The 26,406-nt window shown below is 45.5% G+C and overlaps 1 protein-coding gene and 1 non-coding gene across 3 annotated transcripts in view; one reads left to right on the forward strand and one right to left on the reverse strand.

The window, feature by feature from the left end:
- Nucleotides 1-16,459: 16,459 nt before the first annotated feature.
- Nucleotides 16,460-26,406, reverse strand: part of AKAP10 (A-kinase anchoring protein 10) — a 60,150-nt gene continuing 50,203 nt past the window's right edge. For both annotated transcript variants that reach the window (XM_041001549.1, XM_041001548.1), the window contains exon 15: nucleotides 16,460-22,925. In XM_041001549.1, coding sequence (XP_040857483.1) covers nucleotides 22,920-22,925 — 6 coding nt within the window. In that variant the 3' untranslated portion in view covers nucleotides 16,460-22,919. The remainder of the gene's footprint in view (nucleotides 22,926-26,406) is intronic.
- LOC121170620 lies at nucleotides 24,921-25,061 on the forward strand. The gene has a single exon (XR_005886039.1). It is a non-coding gene; the product is annotated as a U4 spliceosomal RNA (small nuclear RNA).

Genomic DNA, 26,406 nt, shown 5'->3' on the forward strand with positions numbered 1-26,406 from the left:
CCTATTAGCCATATGTAGGTGTGTGTGTATGCATGTATAATCGCGAGAGACTATTAAAATGTTTCCGTACTCTTAGTAATAGCATGATGATAACTGCCATGGGAAGTTAAATCAATGACTAATTGAAGTTCTACCACAAGAGCATTAGTTTCTCAGCCCAGTGGCGTAGGATGTTCTGGTAGTAGAGTGTCTCCCGTGAAAGTCAGTGGCAGAAATATTTCTGCCAGATGAGGAGGCATTCTGAGATTCAATCAACAGTTTATTGTTGTCTTCAAATCACATCTTTGCTATTGCTTCTATTTGGATTCTGTTGCTTCCACCTCGATCCTGTTGCTGGTGCTTTGAGATGGTTGCCAAGTACAGTACTCTGAAACTTACACATGCAAGAACAGACAATAAAATATGGAAAATAAGCACGAAAGAGAAGGCAGTAGGGTTGGGTGTTGCAGCACAGCAACCTAAGCTGCTTCTTGGGGCATACCAGAGTTCCTCCGGTTTGAATTGTGGTTTACTCTGCTTCTGTCCCAACTTCCTGTTGACGCAGCCTGCCTGTGGGAGACCCAAATGAAGTCCCAGGCTTCTGACTTCAGCCTGGCCCAGCTCTGGCTGTTATGGACAATTGGGAAGTGAATGAGGGGATGTTAAGATCTTTTTCTTTCTCTCCGCCTCTCTGTATCTCTCTCATGCCCTCAAATAACCTTAAGAGAAAAGCAATAGCAAAGTTTGGATATGTTTATTAAAGTTTTTAGAAGCAACATAACCAAAAAACCCAATTCATAAGCAAAGTCACATAAATAATAAACTTAGCCTAGGAATTTTCCAATTCTATCTGGAAAATGAGGACAGAAGAGGGTATTTTTCCATATTGTGCAAGAATCACTCTAAACTTCACATTTTAAAAATGAAAACAGCTAGATTTCAACCCAAAATATGAGTGGCTTATTTATTTTATTTATTTATTGCTTTGCCATTATGGTGACTGTTAGACACAAATAGTGCCCAAAACTTGGATGGTTAAAAGGTAAGCACACTGGGGCCAGCATGGTTTAAGCTACCAACTGGGATGCCTGCAACCCGTATTAGAATGGCTGGGTTTGAGTCCTGGCTACTCAGGATTTAGGTTCCTGCTGATGCACAATTTTGGAAAGTAGCAAGTGATGGCTCAAGTACCTGGGTCTCTTTTATTCATATGGGACATCCAAATGTCCAGACTCCTGGCTTCAGCCTGATCCAGCTCTGTCTGGCCTGTTGCAAATATTTGGAGAATAAACCAAGAAACGAGAGAACTGTGGTTGTCTGTGTGTCTATATCTCCTTTTTTCAAATACATAAAATAAGCAAAATAAAGTTTTTCAAAAATGTATCAGTTATAAAAATGGACTGTGCTTAATGAAAATTATAAATGAGAGTGGTTCAATAATAAAGTGAATTTTTTATAATTGACATTATAATGAAGACAACTACGTTATTGTTGAAGCTTGGATTCTACTTGTAACCAACTTTTAGAAACACCCAGTTAGGGCTGACATTGTGGCACACTGGGTTAAACTGCTGCCTGTAACACCAGTATCCCACATAGAAGCACTGGTTCAAGTCCCCGCTGTTCCACTTCTGAGTCAGCTTCCTCCTAATGCAACTGGTAAATATGTGGAAGACGGTCTAAGTGCCACCCATGTGAGAGTCCTAGAAGGAGTTCCAGGTTCCTGGATTCTGCCTGGCCCAGCTCTATTGTGGTCATCTGGGGAGTGACCCAGAAAATGAAAGTCTCTCTCTCTCATCCCTACCTCGCTGACTCTCAATATATATACATATATATATTTTAAAATATTAAAAAATGGCCAGCATGGTGGTCCAACCGGCTAATCCTCCACCTGCAAGCACCACATCCTATATGGGCACCAATTCGTGTTCTGACTGCTCCACTTGCCATCCAGCTCCCTGCTTATGGGCTGGGAATGTTCCATCTAGCAGAGCCAGTAACATGGACAGGGAGAGGGTCTGGGGATGAAGCACCAACAAGAGACCAGTGGTGGTAGTAGTCTCTCTTTAATACTCCTTCACCTAGCCTTAAATACCTTTCCCCCCAAAGTCCTTTAGTGAAAAAATTGCATACAGCTGAGCCCAATGCTGCTCAGGACATACAGCCGAGTCCACTTCTCAGGCTGGAAAATGAGCCCAGGTGTTTTGCAGGGTCAACAGTTCAGCCTGTGCTTCTGTTGTATCCACAAGCCCAGTTCCTGTTACTGCTCAGCTTAACCAGCACTCTTAACTCCTTATCTCCCAACATGGAAAAGCAGTGGAAGGTGGCCTAAAGCTTGGGGCCCTACACCCACATGGGAGACCCAGGAGAAGCTCCTGGCTCCTAGCCTCAGATTGGCTCAGCACTCAGCTCTGGCCTTTGTGGCCATTTGGGAAGTGAACCAGCACATGGAAGATCTTTCTCTGTATCTCCTCTCCTCTCTGTAAATCTGCCTTTCCAATAAATAAATTCTAAAAAAAAAAAAAAAAAAAAAAAGCTAAAATATCAGAATAACTACAAGGCTACTAAAACACCCCTTATTTTCCTAGCTGGAGACCTATGCAGCCAGATCTTCAACCAAAGCAATATATTCAAACTGACTAAATGCAAAAACAGTATAAGAATCCAGCTCTCTTCTGATATCATACATTAAAAATATTCTCAACCATGTAAAACAACATCTACCAACTTACTGTTTTGAGAAACATATTTATTCTTCATATATCATTTGTGTTAGCATTGCTGGATTTTTTATTGTTCTCAAATGAGATTAAAATAAATATTCTCAAAAAAAAATTTTCTTGGGGCTGGCATCATGGCATGGTACATCAAACCTCTGCCTGTGGCACCAGCATCCTACAAGTGTTCAAGACCCAGCTGCTCTGCTTTCTTCCAGCTCTCTGCTTATGGCCTGGGAAAGCAGCAGAGGACAGTTCAGGTGCTTGGACCCTGCACCCCGCTGGCTCCTGGCTCCTGCCTTTGAATCAACCCTGCTTCAGCCGTTGTAGCCAGTTGGGGAGTGACCCAGTGGATGGAGGATTTCCCTCTCTGTGTAACTGTTTTTCAGATAAAATCAGATAGATCTTAAAGAAAATATATTCTTTACATTTATAGATTTCAGTTTCTCATACCGTTTAAAACAAAACCTGCAGGCAGTGAAGCTCAGAGAGACCCTGCAAACATTTCTGGAGTTTGAAGGCATTCTGAGATGAGCAAGCTCCGCAGCGCTGCTGCAGTTAGACTGCTGGCCTGCGAAGGGTCTTCTCAAGTTCTTGGAAGTGGTGGGTGAAAAGCCCTCATACTAATTAAAAAAAAATTTGTTTTGTACCCAAACACACATTGTTGAAAAAGAGAGAGATCTGTTGATTTATGGGCAAGGCAGAGTTGCAAAGACAAAGAGGTAGACGCAGATCATCATCTGCTGGTTCACTCTCCAAATGGCCACAATGGCCAGAGCTCGGTGGGTCCAGCGCCAGGAATCAGGTGCTTCCTCTGGGTCTCCCATGTGAGTGCAGGTGCCCAAGGACTTGAGTCGTCCTTCATTGCCTTCCCAGGCACGTTAGCAGGGAGCTGTATCATAACAGAAGTAGTCTGGATTCAAACCAGAACGCACATGGGATGCCAGTGCTGTAGGCGGTGGCTTTACCTGATACACCACTGCGTCAGCCCCCCAAATAAACATGTATAATTCTATATTCCTGACAACTTTTTAGAAGAGTTGTAGATGGCTCTGTGTTTGTTGACCGATTGGTTTATTACCAAGCCCCTCTCAAATCATCGTAGTCTCAGATCCAATAGCCCTTAGTTCCTCACTGAAGGGGAACATTGAGGGTTTAAAGTATAGTTGTGCAATTGCCAACGATGGGGAAGCTGTGTATTTCCTTTTTTTTTTTTTCCTCTCCCCTCCGTGATGAGAAGTGCTGATCCTCTATCTTCGCCCGACTGCAGAGGAAGTGAACGCCTTGCGTTACCCACAGGGCTGCAAGCCATCTCCTCTGTCTCAGGGACCTGGCTGAGATCCTGGCCGCCTGAGGTAAGCCACAAAGCACACAGCTGGCATGCTGTGGCTCTCCAGGCGGAAGCTCACAGAGGCTGGGGCCTTCCCCAAAGGAAGGAAGAAGCAAAACCAACTGGGCAGGAGACCTCAACCGTGCCTGTGGTGCCAGGGAAAAAAATCGGCAGCAGGATCAGCCCATGGAAAGTTAGCCAACAGCTGCCCTGTCAGGTGAGGCCATGGCACCGCATAACGCAAGCGAAAGGCCCACCGGCCTCCCTCAGACTTGCAAAAGTGAGCTGTTTGCTCTAGAATCCACCATAATCCATATGATGGACTCAGTCCAGCAGCCTTCACAAGACCAGGGGCTTGGAGGCGAGAGACTCTCAAGTTTATGTTCATCACAATCTCAGACACGTGACTCTTGTCCAGAAGGGCCAGTTGGCTAATTTATGAGGAAAAGTTCAAGTGGCTAAAAAAAAAAAAGCAAACCAGAAAAAAAGAAAATCAGACAAAAATCCAACACCGGTATGTGGTAAAGACTCAGAAAGTGGCTAGCATTGTGGCACAGCATGTTAAGCTACCTTCTGCGAGGCCAGCATTTTGACAGGAGCAACAGTTCTAGTTCCATTTGTACCACTTCTGACCCAGCTCCCCACGAAAGCACCAGGAGAAGCAGCAGAAGATGACCCACATGCTGGGGGTCCCTGTTGCTCCCATGTGGGAGCATGGGATTCCTAGCTCTTGGGTTAGGCCTGGGCCAATTGTGGTTCTTGGGGCCATTTGATGAGAGATCCGAGGATGGAAGACTTCTATCTGTCTCGTCCCTTCACTCTCTTTGTTTTCAAGTAAGTCATGAAGCTTAAAGATGAACTCAGAAAATGAAGGTATCAAAGGTAACTTCTTCCAACTTCGACATTTCTCCAAATACATAAGAATGCACAGCACCAAGGCTGGACACTACAACTACGTCTCTGAGAGATCCGTCACTGCTCACAGTTGTGGAGGTTCCCAGTCCACGACCAGGTGGCTATGAGTGGAGAAGCCAGAGGATGGCCATGGCAGAGTGCCCAGAGGAGGCAATCACATGGCCACCCAGGAAGCAGGGAGAGGCAAGGCCCAACTTGGCTTTAAAAAAAAAAAAATTTTTTTTTAAGATTTATTTATTTTTATTGGAAGGTCAGATTTACAAAGAAGGAAAAGATCTTCCATCCACTGGTAAATTCCCCAAGTGACTGCAATGGCCAGAGCTGAGCCAGTTTGAAGCCAGGAGCTTCTTCTGGGTCTCCCATGTGGTTGCAGGGTTCCAAGACTTTGGTTCATCCTCTATTGCTTTATTGTTTGCCCAGGCCACAAGCGAATTGCTGAATGGGAAGTGGAACAGCCGTAACATGAACCGGCACCCATATGGGATTCCAGTGCGTGCAAGGCGAGGATTTTAGCCACTAGGCTACTGTACCGGGCCCCAACTTTGATTGAGCATTTATTTGCCTTTCAAGGTCATTACTAAGACCCTCCAACCTAAATCTGCCTCCTAAACCCCAAAAATGGATCAAGTATGTCAACTTAAGACTTTGGGATTTAATATCAATGTCAACAGAGGCCCACTGGTTGTAACCAAAGTGCCACTCAGGCAATGGATGCTAATAATGGAGCAGGCTATTCATGAAGGCAGGCAAGGGGCACATGGGAATTCTGTATTTCTTGTCCAATTTTGCTGTGAATTTAAAACTACTTTTTTTCTATTAAAAAAAAAAAGTCTTTTTGTTTTTATAAAAGTAATTCAACTAACGTCTTTAAAATTTTTTTTCTTTTATTGAAAAAACATTTACAGGGAGCAGAAGACAAAGAGAAAGACCTTCTATCCGCTGGTACACTCCCCAAATGGTCACACAACTGCCAGCGCTGCACCTATCTAAAGCCAGGAACTTCTTCCCAGTCTCCTGCACAGGTGCAGGGTTCCTTGGGTCATCTTCTGTCGCTTTCCCAGGCAACAGCAGGGAGCTGGATGGGAAGTGGAGCGGCTGAGACATGAACCAGCACCCACATGGCACTCTAGTGCTTCCATTGAGGATCAGCCAATTGACTCACCATGCCAGGACTCTCATGTAATTCTTTTGTTAAAAACTGTACAAAATCTTTATCTGAATGGGGGGGAGCGGGTAGCGGACAGAGCTGTGGATTCGTTTTTTGTTGTCATTCTTTGTTCCTTTCTTCTTTAAAGTTTTTATTACTTATTTGAAAGAGTGAGAGAGAAATACTGCATCTGCTGGTTCACTCCTCAGATGGCCGCAACAGCCAGTGCGGGGCTAGGGTAGAAGTCAGGAATAAGGAGTTGCATCATGGTCTCCCAAACCCTTAGCCCATCCTGCACTGCTTTCCCCAGGTTGTTAGCAGGGAGCTGGATTGGAAGTGGAGCAGCTGGAATATGAACCTGAGCCCATATGGGATGCTGGCATCATAGATGATGGCTGCACTTGCTATGCCACCATGCTGGCGCCCTAAGTTTTTATAACGACCTGAGAGGCTTGACAGTATCTGTCCTCCGTGTTCTCTGCGATGACATCTGCAGTCACCTTCCCCAGGGTACTCTACTCCAGTCACGCTGGGTGATGCACACACCTGACTCACGGCCTTTGCACCTGTTTTTCAATCTCCTTGGAATGCTCTTCCTCCATGTGGGTCATATTTTTACTTCTTTCTTAACTCATGTGTCTCCTGCTCTAAAATTATATCCCTCCCTCCAGACTGCTTTTCTTTTTTCCCAGACTTAATGTGTTCCCCCCCCCCCTCTTAATACCTATTCCTAGCTAGCAGCCTGTCCATTTTATCTTTCCCACTGATGGTCTACTTCTACTAGGGAATAGCCCCGTGAGGACGCAGCTTTGGTCCGTTTTCTTCCCTCCTACATCGTTGGATAAATGAAGACATGAGCTGCCTGGGGGGTTGGAATGCCTGTCACAGTTGAGCACGGCTCTGCACAGCACTGCACAGCTGCTTGGGACCGCGAGGCTCCAGGGGTCTGCACTGAACGGAATCTGCAACACGAGTGGCTGGTGGTCTTGGACAATGTCACTGGAGGCATCACTATGTCAAGTGAGAGTGAATCTTCATCCGTTCTCCCTCACCTCAGCACCATCTTTTCCACTTGGCTGATTTCCAAGCTTCCCAGTCCCCCTTTCATGCACACACTCTGCCTTTCTTTTTTAGATTTCTATTTTTAAAATTGGACATATGCATACACCATTGTGAGTCAATCTGTAGGGGCTGGTGTGGCACAGCAGCTAGAGTTGCTACCAGCAGTTTGAGACCTGGCTGTTCCACTTGTGATCCAGTTCCCTGCGAAGGGTCTGGAAAGAACAGTGGAAGACGGCCCAAGGGTTTGGGCCTCAGTCACCCACGTGGGAGACCAAGATGAAGCTCCTGGCTTCTGGTTCCTGGCTCTGGCCTGGCCTTTATTTTCTTCAAATAAAGAAATATTTTAAAAATTTCTTTGATGTGTCATGAATAACAGGAAAAATAGTGAATAATGTAAATCTATAGTTTATTGAGTTTCCAGAAACTAAATACATCAGTGTAACCATCATCCAAATCAAGAAGAATATGTATAATTTTATCTTTAAGCAGAATTAGATTCTGCTGTCACATAGAACTTAGGCCTTCTATTTTCTTATACTTAGCATCTTACTGTCAAGTATTTCTTCTGTTAATACATATTTCTTTAAAACCTGCAAGCTTGTTAATGACTGCTTGAGTTTTGTACAGAGCTTATATAACCATTCTTTGAATACTGAACATTCAGGCTGTTCCCATTTTTCATTATTATAAATAGTGTTATAGTTTATACTATTGAAAATAAAAACTCTGCCTACATCTTCATTTCCTTGGGATACATTTCCAGCAGTATAATTACTAGAGCAGAGAGCATGAATATTTTAAAGCTCTTATGCATGGTGATAGAGTACCCTGAATGGCTACAGCAGTCCACTTGTGTTCCTAAGTGCCCATATTCCAATGCGGGCGTAACAACTGGCAATGTGCTTTTGACACACATTCAACTCAAAGGCCTTGCTGAGTAGGGAATCATATTTTTCCCAATGACTTTTTGCTGTGAATAAAGCACCAATTCATAAAGGATAAATGTCATGCAGCAAATTTCATAGTCACACACACACACACACACACACACACACACACACACACAGTGAATGGCTGATGATATGGATGACTGAATCTGATACATTCACTCCATGGCAAAGTATGTGGCCAGTGACAAGGGTCAGATTTGTTTCAGCTAAATTGAAGGAATGCCACGAGGGGATTGCAATATATTCATAGAAAATATAATTAAGGGCCTGCACAATGGCTTGATTGGCTAATCCTTCCCCTTCAAGTGCCAGGATCCCATCTAAGCATGGACTTGTGTCCTGGCTGCTCCATTTCCCTTCTAGCCCCCTGTTTGTGGCCTGGGAAAGCAGGAGAGAATGGCCCAAAAGCCTTAAGACCCTGAACCTGCATGGTAGACCAGAGGAGTCTCCTGACTCCTGGCTTCATATTGGCTAAGTTGCCTGGACAGTGAACCAGTGAATGGAGGATCTTTCTGTCTCTCCTTTTCTGTATAAATCTGCCTTTCACAATTTAAAAAAATGCATCATTTAAAGAGGGAAATATCATTTTATTTATTTATTAAAGATTTATTTGCTTTTATTGGAAAGGCAGATCTATAGAGCAAAGAAGAGAATAAAGATCCTCCATTTTCTCGTTCACTCCCCAAATGGCCACAATGGCCATAGCTAAGCCAGGAACCAGGAGCCAGGAGCTTCACCTGGATCTCCCACGCAGGTGCAGAGTCCCAAAGCTTTGGGCCGTCCTCCACTGTTTTCCCAGGCCACAGGCAGGGAGCTGGATGGGAAGCAGAGCAGCCAGAACATGAACTGGCACCTGTATGGGATCCCAGTGCATGCAAAGCGAGGAGTTTAGCTACTATGCTATTGTACCAGGCCCAATGTTATTTCTTTTTTTAAAAAAGAAAATATAATTAAAGTTTTTGATTTTGGTGAAAAAAAAAACTTTTTTGAAACATAGATGTATGAGGGGTCTTCAAAAAGTTCATGGATAATGAGTATTACAAAAAAAAAATACTCATATGCTGAAAGGCTAAATCCTCACCTTGCAAATGTCAGGGTTTTATGTGGGTGCTAGTTTGTATCTTGGCTGCTTCACTTCACATCCAGCTCCCTGTTTACAGCTTGGAAAAGCAGTAGAAGATGGCCTGAAGTCTTGGGTCCCTGTACTCATGTGGGAAACCCAGAAGAAGCTCCTGGCTCCTGGCTTCAGATTGGCTCAGCTCCAGCCATTGCAGCCATTTGGGGAGTGAATCGGCAGATGAAAGAGCTTTCTCTCTGTCTCTCTGTCTCTCCTTCAAATGCTGGTTCACTCCCCAGATGGCCACAATGGCCAGAAACGAACTGATCCAAAGCTAGGAGTTTCTTCCAGGTCTTCCCTGGGGGTGCAGGTGTCCAGGGACTTGGGCCATAAGTGGAGAGCTGACTTGTAAGTAGAACAGAAGGAATACTGATGCCCATATGGGATGCTGGCACTGCAAGGTGGAGGAATAGCTTACTGCACCACTTAAGAACGGCAAACGCAGAAAGGTACATATCATGTATTCTTGTGTTGGAGTAACTGTGAAGTATATGTTTATAAATATCTGTCTCCATAGGCTATTTTGTGATTGTATTTCCATGGGGGAAAAAAATCCATAATAATCATTAACATGTGTCTCTTGGGAGAAGAGGAGGGGGAAAGGTCAGAAAAAACAAAAAAGAAGAAAAATAAACAAAAAGACTATGAATCGGATCCCAGCCTGTATATTACAATAGCCTGAGCACTTAAAAAAAAACTACATAAATGTTTATTCAAATACATTTAAAAATGGTAAAACAAAAACAGGCACTCATTTCCACTCTCAGTATTCCTCTTATTTTCTAAAATTGTAAGCAGATTTGGCAAGGAACCGTTGAATTTCTTGGCCAACACCGGATGGATCTCTGCATCTTCAGCTTTTTCTACAATGAACTGTTGCTTTTATTGCATGCAAAGATAACGTCATAGGCAAAAAAGAAAATTCAGGCAAGATTTCTTTGAACCCTACCAGTAGATGCTTTTAGGGCTTCGGCTGCTTTCCAAGGTCTATTTTGGGGTGCCGGAGGCCCAACCTCCACTCTTGCTTCCTGTGTCTATTGTCTCAACTCCTCTGATTGCTTTGTCTCCCATATTCACTGAAGATACCAAGACCTCTCTATTGTTCAGATATTAAATATTTATTGAATGGATCTTCCTGCCATCCTGGCATCCCGTATGGCCGTTTTTTTGTTTTGTTTTGTTTTGTTTTTCTAGTTCTGGCCATTCCACTTCTGATCCAGCTCTCTGCTTATGGCTTGGGAAAATAGTGGAGGATGGCAGGAGTCCTTGGGCCCCTGTACCCACGTGGGAGACTTAGAAGAAGCTCCTGGTTCCTGGCTTTGGATCAACTCAGCTCTGGCTATTGTGGCCATCTGGGGAGTGAAATAGCAGATAGAAGACTTTTTTTTTTTCTGTCTTCTCTCTATAATTCTGCGTTTCAACTTAAAGATAAATCTTTAAAAAACATTTATTGAATCAAGACATGATGTCTCCCTCCCAGTCTTCTTAAATTTCATCTTTCTCCTCTGCTCAGTCCCAACACTCCAGCCTTCGGGGTTACTTATTTTCTCTATCTGGCTGGAGGATTCCTTCCCTTCCTTCCTTTGACCTCCCATGATTCCACGCAGGCCCGATCAGTTCTTTCTAGTTTTTGTTCTCTCTCTAAAAATTGTCCTGACTTGGTGGAAACACCATTGGGCACGACAGGCCAGGTTGTACTCACTCAGAATCCAGAGCTGTCTGAGATACAGTCCTTGAGATGAACATCTTGTTTTCAGTGGGAGGAAACGGCAGAGGAAACAGCTGCCGCATGACCCCGACAACAAAGAGATGAGATTGGTGGAGTCCATAAACTGAGCCTTTACTTTGGGTCAGGCGCTCTTCTAGGCATGAAACCAGAATAAATAAATGAATCAGACACAAATCCTTGCCTTCACGGAGCATACCTTACAGCTGGAGGAGACAGGCTCCAAGCAGACAACTGACTAAGGTGGATGAGAGCGGGGTGAGGGAGACAGACAAATGGAAATAAGGGGGTGGGAGTAGCGAGTGGATGTACAGCACAGGCAAGGGGCCCTTAATGTCAGATGCAACTGTGTCCAGAGATAGGGAGGACTGGAGAATCAGGGACACGTTTGTAGAGAAGATGTCACACAGACACACACCTTTCCTCCCATCTGCCATTTCATTCCCCACATGGCCACAATGGCCAGGGCTGAGCCAGGCCAACACCAGGAGCTGCTTCTTCCTGGCGGATGCAGGGAACCAAGCAACCGAACCCATCCTCTGCTGCTCTCACGAGTGCATTAGCGGGAAGCTGGACTGGAAGTGGAGCAGCTGGGACTCCAGCCAGCGCCTATATGGGATGCTAACCTTGCATCCATGTAGTCCCATCTGTTACATTACAATAACAACCGGAGAAGATAATTAAGTTGGAGTTCCCGAGAATGACAACAGCATGCCAGGCAGTAGGATTACAAAAGCAGTAGAATGTCAGAGACATGAAGGGGATGGTGTATTTGAGAAATAACTAGTATGTGCGATGTGCAGGCAGCTGTGAAGTGAAAAGGTGCCAAGATGAGCTTAGGCATAAGCAAAGCAAGAAGGGCCTGCAGTGATCTGGAGGGGCCAGTGTCTGGTGATGCTATAAAACTCCACTGACATAAGGCAACACAGCACCATCTACCAGCCCCAAATGAGTATGGGGGTTTCCCGCTTTCCCCCTTTTTAAAATTCATTTTTGTTGGAAAGGCACATTTACACAGAGGACAGACTGAAAGATCTCCCATCTGTTGGTTCACTCCCCAAGTGGCCACAACAGCTGGAGAGGGGAGTACAACCTTCCATCTAGCGGTTCAGTCTCTGAATACGTGACACCCAGGCCTGGGTCTAGCCAAAACCAGGAGACAGGAACTCCATTTGGAACTCCCAGATCGGTGGCAGGGTCACCAGCTGCTGCTTCTTAGCCACATCAGCAAGACACTGGATGAGCAGTGCAGAGTTGCCAGGGCTTGAACCAGGCACTCCCGAGCAGGCCGTGGCATCTCATGCAGTGCCCTGACTTGCTGCATCGTCTTCTCTTACCTGGTTGACATTCCATCTGCGATGACTTGCTATCAGAGTTGAAGGAAATCTTGTTTAACCAATAATAAAATCAGAAATGGGAAGAGAAATTCAACAACTGAATCAGAACTTAGGGATATTTATGATACTCTATCAGGTTGCAACAAGTGGTTGTTTCTTTTTTTCTTTTTATTGGAAAGTCAGATATACGGAAAGGGGAGAGAGAAAGATCCTCCATCCGATGATTCACTCTCCAAGCAGCCGCAACAGCCGGAGCTAAGCCGATCTGAAGCCAGGAGCCAGGAGCTTCTGCAGATCTCCCATGCAGGTGCAGGGTCCCAAGGCTTTGAGTCGTCCTCGACTGCTTTCCCAGGCCACAAGCAGGGAGCTGAATGGGAAGCAGGGCTTTCAGGATTAGAACTGGCGCCTATCTGGGATCCCGGTGTGTTCAAGAAAAGGACTTTAGCTGCTATGCTATCGCACCAGGCCCTAAGTGGTTGTTTCTTGAAGGTTATCACAGTGTAGAACCTAGGTTGTATCAATGAACTTTTCATTTTTCTATTAAACTCACTGATGACAGAGTCTTGCATTTTGAATGGATTCTTTTTACCAGTGCATCATTTTGAGCATCATGGTTTGGTCATTTGAAAATACTGGTGGGCCCGGCGCGGTGGCGCAAGTGGTTAAGGTCCTCGCCTTGCACGCCCGGGATCCCATATGGGCGCCGGTTCTAATCCCGGCAGCCCCGCTTCCCTTCCAGCTCCCTGCCTGTGGCCTGGGAAAGCAATCGAGGACGGCCCAAAGCTTTGGGACCCTGCACCCGCGTGGGAGACCTGGAAGAGGCTCCTGGCTTCGGATCGGCATAGTATCGGCCCGTTGCGTTCACTTGGGGAGTGAATCATCGGACGGAAGATCTTCCTCTCTGTCTCTCCTCTCTGTATATCCGCCTTTCCAATAAAAATAAATCTTTAAAAAAATAATACTGGTTCATTGAGTTATGCAGCTCTTCAAAATGCTGACACGCTATATTACACAGTATTTGCTTATTTTTAAGATTCATTTATTTTTATTGGAGAAACATTTACAGAGAAGCAGAGAAACTTCCTCTATCCCCTGGTTCACTCCCCAATTGGCTCCAATAGCCAGAGCCGAGCTGATTTGAAGGCAGGAATCAGGAGCTTCTTCTGGGTCTCCTACAAGGCTTTGGGCCATCCTCTACTGCTTTCCCAGGCCACAAGCAGGGAGCTGGAAAGGAAGTGGAGAAGCGGGGACACAACCGGAGCCCTGATGAGATGCTGGTGCTTGCAAGACAAGGATCTATCCACTAGGCTATCATGCCAGTCCCTACACAGTATTCTTAAAATGAGGGAGATTTAGTTAAGTACTGGGAAACTAGCAAGCTCCAAGTAGTGAAAGTAGTCTGTCAAAATTATAGTTTGAGCTTCAAAATTCAAACTTTTTTCTTGGCAGTAAATTATGTCATTTTTTTTTTCCCCTGATAGGACAAGGCTCACTTAATTATGCTCAAGAAAATGTTTTGCACCTAGCACAATAGCCTAGTGGTTAAATCCTCACCTTGCATCTGCCAGGATCCCATATAGACACCATTGCACGCTGGGTCTCCCAAGGACTAACTCCACAGCTTAGCTTGTTTCTCAAGGTGTAACAGGATGGGCAATCTTGGCCTGATACATTTAACCCCTGGCTTGACTTCAAGTTCCCTCTTTCCTGCTTCCCCTTTTTAACATGCCCTCAGGGGAGCTTAGGTGTCCCTTGAGCATTGGGAAAATACTGGGAGGAACCTAGCAGACTATAAAAGATGTGGATTGACCTTGAATAAATGGCATTCTCTTTACAAGAATGACCCACTGTGTGTTATCCGTTTTGTAACCCTAGTTCCTCCACTCGGGGTACATGGCAATGTGGCCGTTGCCAACACAACTTCATGTCCAGGCTGCTCCACTTCCCATCCAGCTCCCTGCTTGTGGCCTGGGAAAGCAGCAGAGGACAGCCCAAAGCCTTGGGACCCTGTACCCACATGGGAGACCCGGAAGAAACTCCTGGCTTCAGTTTGGCTCGGCTTTAGCTGTTGTGGTCACTTTGGGAGTGAATCAACAGGTGGAAAATCTGTCTCTGCTTCTCTTTCCAATAAAAATAGATAAATCTGAAAAAAAAAAAAGTCTTTTAAATGCCAAGTCTGAATAGTCAGTTTTGCTGTTTCAAGGAAAGTGATGTTCCAAAAATAGTGACTGTCTGCCCCAAACTTGACAACTGAGGCCTGCACCCCACACCAGTCTCGGGCTTGCTGTAGCTGCTGAGCAGTTGCCTGCTCAGGCAGACCCTGATGGCTGAATAAGCTGAGTTCCTGCTGTCCACACAGGAGACCTGGAGGGTACACCCAGCTCCTGGTTTTGGCCTGGCCCAGTCCTGGCTATTACAGATATTTGGTATGTAAGTGGGTACCTAGGAGTGTTTCATCTCATATTAAAAATCATCAATTTTAAAGAACAACAGAGAAACAACTTCCATCTGTGTGGGGTCACTCCCCAAATGGCCAAAACAGTCAGAGCTGGGCCAGGGCGATGCCAAGAACTGGGAATTCTCTCACATGGCTGGCAGGGGCCATCACTCTGCCACATCCAAGGAACATGAGCAGGATGCTGGATTGCAAGCTTTCTTTTCTTGTCACATAGTTACAAACCAGAGGGATGAGATCCAGTACTGGTACTTGTTACTGCTTCACCAAAGGACATTCTTCCGGGAAAGGAGCTTTCCTCTTTTCTCAGCGAGTATGTGGTGTGGTCATTAAGAATACGTCAGGTAATTTGGTGTCACTGTCCAGATTCCTGCTAAGGTGACAGAAGTCCCCACCACCACTGCTTCTGCATCCACAGTCACATGGTGACCATGGCAACCTGTATCTCAGTGTCAGGAAACACCTCGACATCACAGACTTACAGAAAGTGTCTTGGTGACCCCCAGACACCAAAAAATGGCACCTTCTGGATCACTCACTGGATTAGCCCAAGAGAGGGACCTCTTCCTTTGAGTCCCTTGCTGAGAGCGGTCATAGGAAGACTCAACTCGGAGCATGGGAAAACACACTCAGGAAGGCCATCCGATGAGGTTGCTTCACTATTAAGTGTGTGCTGTTTATCCTAGCATTTCCTGAACCATACTCCTTGGGGGTCAAACTCAGGCCTTTCCTAAGAACAGCTCTCTCTCACTTAATGGAGCCATCGGGGCCAGGAGCAACTCCCAAGGCTGTTGTTGAACCGGACACAGTGAGGGGACAGCCCAGAGGAAGCCAGTGGGATCCTTTCCAAGCACAAGGAGGAATTTTTTGTGTAGTGAAGAATAGTCGCTTTAATCAATGTTTATTTCCTTTAAAAAGTTTCATTTACGTATTCAGAGGACAGAATAATAAATTCACAAGACAGAGTATCTTCCATCTGCTGGATTACTCACCAAATACCTGTAAATAGGGCTGGGCTGGGCAGCAGCCACAATTCCATGTCTCCTATGTGGGTGACAGAGGCCCAAGTACTTAGGCCATCACCTGCTACGTTCCCAGGTACTAGCAAGTAGCAAGATCAGAAGTGGAGCTACTGAGACTCCAATCAGGCATCCAATAGGTGGTACCTGTGTTATCACTGGTTTAACTCTGTGCTGCAAAGCTGGTCCCTCAATAACTTAAACATTTTTATTCATTTCAAAGGCAGTGAGATTGATCAATTCCACTGTTTTTCAGACTCCTTGCCTCTCAGATAAAATGCCCCATACGGGAGTGGGTGGGGCCAGAAGCCAGGAAATGGCAACACCATCTTTTCCCACACAGGTGGTCCAGTTTAGTTAGGTGATCCCTGCCTCCCAGGGTTCGCATCAGCAGCAGCTGGAGTCAGAAGCCAGAGGGAGGAATCTCACCAAGACACTCTGAGGGAAGAGAGGTATCCTCACCAGAACCTGACTGGAAGGGCGCAAGTCCACCCTGGAGAGGTTATTCTACATTGCATGCATTGCTTAGTGTAAGCTGCTGAGGAAAGAACGGGAGAGGTGTAGTTCGAGGTCTGAATTCGGAATTTGGCAGAAGATGGGTAGCCGATCACTACTGCCCTATGAGATGAAAAAATAAAAAATATAAAGAATCAAGTATCAGAGTGGTTAAGCTTACGGAAATGTCCATGAAATAAACCAGATGGCTAGTTTTATAGTATCTAATTTATTTAGTTAACATGCTTATTTAAAATAACATTATATACACTAGGACATTAATACAAAATATTGCTTTTTTCCCATTCTCACATTTCAAATAGCAGTTTGATCTGAATTTTCTATACGCCTCTTGGAAAGCAACATCTTCATGATTCCTACAGCCAGTGTTCTGACATGTCTCTCCCCGCCTCGTGGTGAAGCTGAGATGCAGCACTTTAAAACACACACACCTGACACAGGCGTTGCAGCCGTCCACGCAGCCCATCCCTTCTGGACTGTCCCCACCCCCGTTACGGGGATAGGTCTGTGGTCCTCGCAACAACACTGCTCACTACACCGCTTCTGAAATCGCTCTCTGAAAGGCAGCTTTACATAATTGAGCTCTGGTGATGGTGAGTTAGCTTGCTGGGATCATGACCGTTCCTTCCCTCCCTTCTTTGGACCCACTCCAACAGGAGGAATTTATGACCACTCGAACTTGCGTTGTTCGAGGTTGTTGTGGATTAACACTCGTGAGAAGAAACCAGAGGTAGAGCAGTTGCGAGATGGCTGAGTTTGCTTAGGGGTGGATACAACACCCATCCTCAATATTTTTTCCATTCTTGGGAATAGAATGAGCAAAGAATCCCAGGTCACAGGTTGCTGGGCGGATGGTCAGCCTGAGCAGAGATGCTTCCTGGTGGGAAGGGAAGGCCTGAGGGAAGCCAGGAATGGTGTGTCAGAGTGGGAGAAGCAGAGCCAGGAGCTTCCTGCAGCCGGAGGGCAACGTAGACAGGTTCCCCGGGGAAGGGCTGAATGAGGACCTTGAGCCAAACTGGAAGCAACAGCAACAGCTAGGACACGTGCTGGTGGGCAATTTGGACATAGTCCTGCTCCAGTCAGGGATGCAAGAGTAACACAACCGGGACTGTGAAAAACACCCCAACATTTTGAGGGAAGAACAGGCAGGAAGACTGACTGGATCGGGAAGTGTGAGCCATGAGGAGATGAGGGAGCTCACCTCCCTTACTCCCGTAAGGATGTGGGTTCTTTACCGTCATGGCACTCCTCTCACGCGTAACACCTTGTTCCTAGACCACAGGGAGGGCAGGCAACACATCCCTGACTCGACTGTGTCCCCGGCAACTAGCACAGGCCATGTAGCAGGCCATCAGGAACGATGTGCTACAGGAACACATGAAGACGAAGGGTCAGAAAGCAGGCAAGGAAAGCAAGAATGAGGTCCCAGGACAGAGTGGGAAAGGACAGTGAAGGAGTGGGGTCAGGCTCCTGGAGGGTTACTGGCACCAAGGGCTAGGGAGACAAGCTAGCTGCAAAGACATGGAACAGCCAGGAGTTGTGCAAAAGGACTCACTGGGGATCTGAGTGTGACCCCAAGAGTGCAAAGTCTCATTTCCAGAGAACTGCCCAGAGCCCTGCCCCAGCAAAGGCTTCGGGTCTGGGAGCGGACGACCACCGGGCTGAGCCTCACCCAGTGAGATTGGCCTTGAGGGCCTCAGGTTCTCCTGATCTGAGAAAGCAGGGATGGAGCAGGGGTGCTCTGAGCTTTGATAAGCATCTGAACACTAACAAAGGACTTGTGTTGAGTAATCAGCCTCAAGTTACATTTCTGTGTAGCATGGACTACAGCCAGGAAAGGGAAACACTCATTTCCCGACTTGCTGGAAAGACTTTAAGACAGTGATTCTCCAAAGTGTTGACTCCAGAGCAGTATCATCAACATCTGAGAAACCTTTCAAAAATGATTATTTTTGGGGCCCATCTCAAACCCACGAAATCAGAAACTCAGGTTAGGCCCAGCCATCTACGATTTAACATCTTTGGGGAAATCGTGACAAGTGTGAAAGCGTCTAAACTACTGTTCTAAGGTAATGGGTGGAATGTTTTCATTTTGGAGCCATGACCCAGCCAGTTTTCTTAAGCCTCCAACATCTGCCATGTGCTGACCATCAGTGAGCAGCAAAATGAGAGAAGAGCAAGTGACTGCAGCGTAACACCATGGGAGATTCCTGGCTTGAGATCCTGGGGAAAAAATCCCTTTGCTTCTTGAGCCTCACTCTCTTCAGTTCCAAGAAGGGAAAAGAATGAAGCACTTCCCTTGCAACCCTGTCTTAAGGCTCAAACAGGATAGTGCCTGGGAGAGGGTCAACATTGTTACGGTGGTCAGCACTGGTGTCATTAACGCAGCACGCAGAGGAGCTGTTTCAAGGAAATAGTTCAATAGTTGTCAAGGCTGTGACTTCACACTGCATACGTGCAGTAACGTGGTGGTGGTGGTGGTGTGTGTGTGTGTTGGAGACTGGGGGAGGATGGTGTCTAAGTGACCCAATGATTTTCTTTCGCACAGGTGGTAAGGAGAGTTAAACCTGGGCCTGAGCCCCCAAAGTCATCTTGAGTCAAAAACAACAGCATGTGTTTCAGAAGGAACTTCCATTTCTTCCTCAGTAGATCCCAAGCTCCACAGGACCTTGGAAGTTTACTTTGTTCCTGTGTCCCTGCATCATAAACAGTGCCTGGCATGACCAGGGTGAACACTCACTGGAATTGGAAGGAACAGAGGTTGCCGTAGGAGTGTCGGTTGGGTTTGGTGAGCTGCTGAGGCTGGAGCCCGGATGCAGAGGCCGAGTCCTAGCTGGTGCTTCTCTCAGGCAGAGCCTCTTCCACATGTTGCACAGGCAGAAGCCAGCAATCATTGGGGGAAGAGGCGGAAGGCACGTTTAAAGGCAGGAGACTGGCAAATCTGATGCTGGGAAGAATGCCACAGCTGTCACAACTTTCCTCTCGTTTGCTTCTTTGCAAATCCTAGCTCCCTTGGAGTCCATTTTTTCTAGGCTCACCTAACCTCCCTGCGCCAGCCTGTGCTCACAGGTGCTACTCAGGGGACTTAAGGGCCCAGTGCTACAGGTGCCAGAGGGGCTGCTAAGAGGGGGCGGCCTCGGGCAAGGGGTCTGGTGACTCAAAGGAGCTCTGTGACCCCTCAATGTACTTGACCAGGCCATTTAAAAGAAACAACTGGCCTGGGTGCCACGCCAAGAAATGGGCAGCAACCCCTTTCTAAGCTTAAGAATGACCCTGCGGGTCTCAGCTCACACTGACCCTCTCATCAAGGCCATTCCAGGCTCTGCCCAAGCAGGCAGAGGCTTCCTCAGGGCCCACAATGCTCGCCTGTGACTGGCTAAGAGGGCATGTAATGGTGTGGGCCACTGACATCACCTTACGGATTTTACTGATGCTTCCTTTCCTCTAGGCCTTCAGCCAAAGGCCTTGCTCATAGGAGCAGTCAGCGCTGACAGAGTGTGTAATAGATACCCACTTCCCTCACTATAAGTTTCTAACAGGCACTCATCCGCTGAAACATCATTTCTAGGCCACTTAAGAGTTGCTAAGATGGAGATTATGTTACTCTTCAGTAAGAAGTTGGGAAACATGAACAGAGACCCCTGCCCTCAGTTCTGACGGCCACCATCTCACAGGATGCCAGGCACCTCCTGGTCATTCTCTTACTGAGTAACTCCTACTACTAAAATGAGTGTCTTTCAGTTCCAATAGATCAGGATTCCATTTTGAGAAAAACCACAAGATGAATGGGGGTGGGGGAGTGACAAAAGTAAACTTTTCTAGAACTCAGCAGCGTTTTTGCAGTCTTACTCAGGATACAGGGTCACTAGGCTTCTAAAGTTAAGATCCTTTTTGTTAGGCATACTAGAAACTCAACTGCTCCTGAAAAAAACCCACAGTTCATACCCAAGGGATGATCAGAGCCTGAGGCAAGGGTGCACGACTGGAGGCAGAAAGCTGGGAAGCACAGTGGTCAGGGTTACCAACTGAGGTCTGCTGACACCGTGCTGGCTCCTGACTCTGTGAGCAACCATCCCAGGAGATAAGAATGGGGCCTGTTGGGATCAGTTCAACCCTCAATCAACTGGTGTGTGGAGGAGAGGGAGGAAAAGGTAAGAGGCAGAATTCTCATATCCCCCAAGCCTGGGGCCAGGGGAGAGGGGTGGTTCCTGTGAGTCAGGTCCCCAGGCATCACCAGAGAGCAAGCAGCTTCTTCAGGGACTTAGGTCCCAATACTTACATAAACCAACGCAGGAGTCTGTGGTTTTCTACAGCTCACAATGACCTTCCAGACCCCTATTGAACCAAAGCTCCAGGACTGGCAGACACTTCCATTCTGTACAGCTCTGCACGGTACTGACACTCAAGCAGAACACGCTACAAAAAGCTGCTCCCTGTTTCATTGCTTTTCACTGGATTTAGTTGACATGTTTTTTTACTTTCATCCAATCTTAGAGAAGTGATGGAGACACGCCAAGTTACAAGAGGCATCATTTCCTCATTACTACCTTCTCCTTTTAAACAAGCTGCATTTGATGTTAATGACATGATCAAGTCAAAGCTTATTCTTGGGATTCCTTGAGCCTATCCAATCCCTGCCAGGGAATCACAGTCTACAGACTGAACAGAACCTGACACACTGTGGGTTCTCAATGCTAGAACTTTAGGTTAAATACTAAATGTGGCTAATAACCTCAGGCCTTGCACACCAGTGGGGAGCAGAGAAAAGGTAACTGAATCTCAAACTTGCTCTTCTCTCATCAAGATGCGCACAACGACTGGCATCGCTGGCTCAGAAGCACAAAACATATGCAAAGAAATTGCTCGAAATTATCTTAAATGAAAGCATTAGCTCAGATAGCCTGGAAACGTACAAAATTTGTTACGCTGACACATGCAGAGGCAGCCAGAGTTACCCCAAACCACAGTTTATTCTATGACCTTTGTATTGCTTTTCTGTTACTTAGATTTAAGCAATGTGCAGTGGATAGAAATATTCTGTTAAAAAGAACAATAAGTTAATCACAAAGTATATACCTAGTAAAACACCTCAGGTCTACGCGGCACAGTCCAAACACAAGCCTAGGTCCAGCAGTGGCTCAAGTTCAGGGTTTTTGTAAAGCAAATGGAAATATTTTGGAACGATTAAAATATTCAACAGGAGAGCCATAAATGCCCTAAAAGCAGAAAGCTGACACAATTTTAAATATAATTCATATATATATTTTAAAATCAAACACAATTAAATAGAATATGGTTTAAGTACATGAATACTTCAGCTTTAGAACAGGTGGTACACAGTACCAAAAACTTACACATCGCCTTGTCGCCTCTTCTGCTGATGAAACAGGGAGCTTCTATATAATCAACTATTGCAATGGAATAAATTCTTTGTTCATTCAAGACTTTTTCAAGGACAGAAGTGATTGATAATTATATATTTATATATATATATATATTTTCTTTTTTTTGCAAAAGCAATTACATCTAAGAGAATGAACCTTCCCCTCCAACATTTGCGTGCTTGGGGAAGCCCTAGCGCTGAGGGCCAGTCGAGTGTGCTTGCCAACAGGGCAGTCCTGTGGATGGCTGGGAGTTCCCGTGCAGAAGTGGGCTGGGCAGAAGAACAGTGAGTCTGTCTACTGCTACTCTGAAGACAGAAAAAAGGCCGCCAGATGTATACCTCCCAGCTCCCAGCCAAGAGCAGTGGAGGCCGTCACATCTGGGTGAATTCTTCCCTCCCTCCAGCCCAACCTACCCATCTTATTAAAATAAGGACAGTACAATCTGGGTACAACCATTTTGTTCAAGGTACTACAGGGGAAAACTGGAGTGATCATTATTCTTTCTCTGCACACATGTGCCGAAGGGAAAGTTAAGTAACTGGAGCGCAAAATTCAAAGGAGTAAGTTCTAATGCTCAGAGGAAGCCACAACCACCCTTTGTTAGCAGGAAGAGACAGCTTCAAAGACACTGCATCTCAGAAGCAAGGAAGCGTTTGCAAACTGGACGATGTCACCGAGGCCTGACCCACACCAGGTCAATCTCCTTCTGAAGTAACGCCTCTGGGAAGGGAGGCTGCGTGGCGAGTCCTCTCCTCTCCCTGCCCCACTACTAGCACCGCACCGCCGCCCACTCGGGCCAACCTGGCTCTCAGTGGGCCGGCTCCTGTGTGTTTTAGGAGGACCATGCAGGGCACCTCCGGCACCTGCTTTGTGATGCTGCTACGATGGATCGGTTGACAGCAGCCTGAGGCCTGTCTGCTTCCCACAGCATGTGCTCCCTGTCTAGTCCAGGGGGCTAAACCACTCTCATAAATGGGTTATTGCCATGGAGAACTAACGTTTTTCTAGTAATGTAAACAATACCACTTTGTATCTTTACAACTTTCACTGTGTGAACATCATGTGCATCAAGTTATGTCTACACGTTACTCTGCATTACGGTGGAAGTCTAGGATTGTCTCTCATTCTTTTCTTGGAAACAACAGTGATGCATCAGTGAAGAGAAATAGAGTGCTCTGTTTTCACTGGCTGTGCTGAAGATTCCAACCAAGGGAAAATAGTTTTCTGGTTTCTCAGAAGTAGATTTCCTGAATCTCAGGCCTGAGTCATAGCTGGGGGAAGAAAAAAAAAAAAAAAAAGGAAAAAAGGTAAGGAACATTTCTGTAAGTGATGTGTTATCAGTAACAGGTGTTAACAGGTGTTAGTATCTAGCAAAACTTGTGACAGCCACAACCTGATGTTTTTTTTTGAGGTAAAATGATATAATTACCGTCATTTACAAATGAGTACACAAAAGCTAGAAGAAGTTAAATAACTCACTCAAGGCCATACAACAAGGACTAGTGTCAAGATACGGTTTTATCATTTCGTTTTGGCAATAGAATAATTTTACCTTTAGTAATTTACCCTACAGCATTCTCCTTCTAAGAGAGGGTAAGGATTCAAATACACATTCATAAAAATACTGCTTGTGGAGTATTTGTCATAACATTTGTTACTTGGGACATCCATGACTCATTATCAGACTGGCTGGAGTGCAATACTAGCCCTGCTTCTGTTCTAGCTTCCTGCTAATGTGCACCCTGGGAAGCAGGTGGTAATGGCTCATGATCTTAGAAACGTGGTTGGAATTCCAGCTTCCTGGCTTGGCTGAAGCCCAACCCAGCTGTTTGGCACTTGGGGAATGAATCAGTACATGGAGGACCTCATCTGCCTTAAATAAATAAATAAACAGAAAGCACTACTTGTACCAGGGGAAACTTGAAATTAACATCAAACACAGAATATTCCCAAGAACTCTGATCTGCTGAGCTCCCCCAGAACAAGCTCAGCAAGCCAAGTTTCTTCTTTACTTACAGGAGTAAGGAGAAAATGAATCACAGAGGAATGGGCCACAGTTTGTCAGATGGGACAAAAGTTCACGAACTAACTCAGTAGTGATAGTGAGGTGGGTTATGGGTAAATACAGGGTTCATGGTTCAAGGGTAAAAAGACTGAGCATCCCTACAAGGATCCATAGCTGCTCACACTCATAAAACCATCGAATGGGAATTTGGAGAGGGGCTTTTAAGATTTTCTTAGAGAAGGTTGCATATATTGCCTGGAAATGGACTCAGCTAGTTTTATTAGTTTAAGTGCCTGAGGGACAGGCACCACAGACATCTGACAAATCCAAGGGAAGGCCTGCAAGTTAAGGAATCAAAATGCAGCAAATCACACCTTCACAGCTCAAAGGGAAAGTATATGCCAATAAGATCTGAGCATGTTACTGGAATGGGAAGGCTGAATGTTAAGCATCTGCTTTCCAAAAATGATTTTTTAAAAATAGTTATTTATTTATTTTTGGAAAGTCAGATATACAGAGAGGAGGACAGAGAAGATCTGTCTGATGGTTCACTCCCCAAGAGGCCACAAAGGCTGGAGCTGAGCCAATCCGAAGCCAAGAGCCAGGAGCTTCTTCTAGGTCCTCCATGCTGGTGCAGGGTCCCAAAGCTTTGGGCCATCCTCAACTTCTTTTCCAGGCTACAAGCTGGGAGCTGGATGGGAAGTGGAGCCACCGGGATTAGAACCAGCACTCATGGGATCCTGGCACGTTCAAGGTGAGGACTTTAACCACTACACTACCATACCGGGCCCGAAAAGCAATTTCTAAAGAACCTTCTCTTATTATCAAACATTTGATCATCATCTTGATAATGGGAAATTACAAAAATAACCATCTTTTGTTCCTGTTTGTGCCTTTAACTTGCTCTTTGTTATTTTGGATTTGAATAAGCCCGAAGAGTAAGAGTTGTCTAGGAAGTTGGAAAGCAAAGGGTGATGATGATCTAAACCAAGTTAAAGGTCTCCAAAGAATTGATGTCTGCATATACGCCATCTGCACATCCTTTTCTCTGATTCCTAAGTCACAGTCTAGTGCCCGCACAAGGAAAAGGAGCACAAATTCTCTGTCGCATTGTCAGTCCTCTTGAATCTCAACTTTTCGTACATTCTGGATGGTTTCCATCCCTTTAAGATCTATTGAAACCTGTCTCACGTCTGAAAATACAGTGTATCTTTTTAAATGTTCCAAAAGAAAGCGCATCCTTATTAACATATGAACTATAAGCTCTGTGCAGTGGCAGTATCGTAGCCAATGAGGTTTATCCGAGGCACGATTATTGCTAATTGAAAGCATATGAACTATAATGTCTGTAGAAAAGGGAGGATAACTTTTTTTAATATATCCTTCTGATATTAAATATTAGCATATGTACTATAAAGAATGTGCATCCTTCTGGTGCTGGGTGCACTGTTTTATGTGACTCAGGTCCAGCTGGTAGACAGGGCCGTACCAAGTTTTCAAAAGCACGGCCTCATCTATTACTGAGGGAAGACTGATGTATTCTGAGGGTGATTATGCATCTCTTTCTCTCTGTGCACCTCTATCCATTTTTGCTTCATGCATTTTTTTAATTATTATTCATTTGAAAGGCAGAGTGACAGACAGACATCTTCTACATGCTGGTTTACTTCTCAGATGGCCACAACAGCCAGGGCTGAAGTGGGTCAAGCTAAAGGCAGAAGTCAGGCACTCCATCGAGCAATCCTGCACGCTCTCCTCAGGAGCACTGGCAGAGCTGCATCGGAGGCCGAGCAGTCAGGAGTCAAGGCAGCAGAGCAATCCTCTACACCACAGCTCTGTGTCTTCAACGCGTTCGTTGCTTATATAATTAGGATTCTTCATCTTTTTTATTCTGAATTTTACTCTGACTTGCAATCATCGTCATTCTAGGTTACTTTTGACAGTGTCTGTCTTAATGCTGTATTTTTTTCATTGCTTTGCCTTTTTACTTTTTGTTATCCAATCCTACAATCTACTTTTGTTTTTAAGATTAATTTATTTTTATTGGAAATCCAGGTATATAGAGGAAGATCTTCCATTGGTAGGTTTACTTCCCAAGTGGCCACAACAGCTGGTGCTGCGCTGATCTGAAGACAGGAACTAGGAGCCTCTTCCGGGGCTCAAATGTGGTGCAGGGGCCCAAGGTTTTGAGACATCCTCGACTACTTTCCCAGGCCATATGCAAGGAGTTGGATGGGAAGTGGGGCTGCCAAGACACAAACCAGTGCCCATATGGGATCCTGGCATGTGCAAGGCAAGGACCTTAGCCACTATGCTACCGTCCTGGGCACAATCTGTTCTTTTTTAAATTTTTTTTTTTAAACTAGGCTATTTAGACTATTTACATTTGATGTAATTATTGATGTGATTTGATTTAAATCCATCTTGCTATTTGTCTCACTTTTTCTTCCACTTTTAAAAAAGGTTTATTTATTTGAAAGGTAGAATATCATGAGAAGGGGAACAACGGAAGAGACTGACCTTCCATCCACTGATTACCTCCCCAAATGTTCCCAACAGCTGGAACTGAGACAAACTACAGCCTGGGGCCAGGAACTCAGTCTGCATCACCCATGTTGAGCCTAGAGACCAAGCTACTTGAGCTGCAGTAACTTCCCACTTCCCAGGGTACACACTACCACAAAGCTAAGGTGGAAGGCAGGTGGCAAGCCCAGGCATCTCCGATGGCATCTTCACTGCTACGTCAA

This window comes from Ochotona curzoniae, unplaced genomic scaffold (genome assembly GCF_017591425.1).
Source record: "Ochotona curzoniae isolate NIBS_2020 unplaced genomic scaffold, NIBS_Ocur_1.0 scaffold_2453, whole genome shotgun sequence".
In the NCBI taxonomy this organism is placed as follows: domain Eukaryota; kingdom Metazoa; phylum Chordata; class Mammalia; order Lagomorpha; family Ochotonidae; genus Ochotona; species Ochotona curzoniae.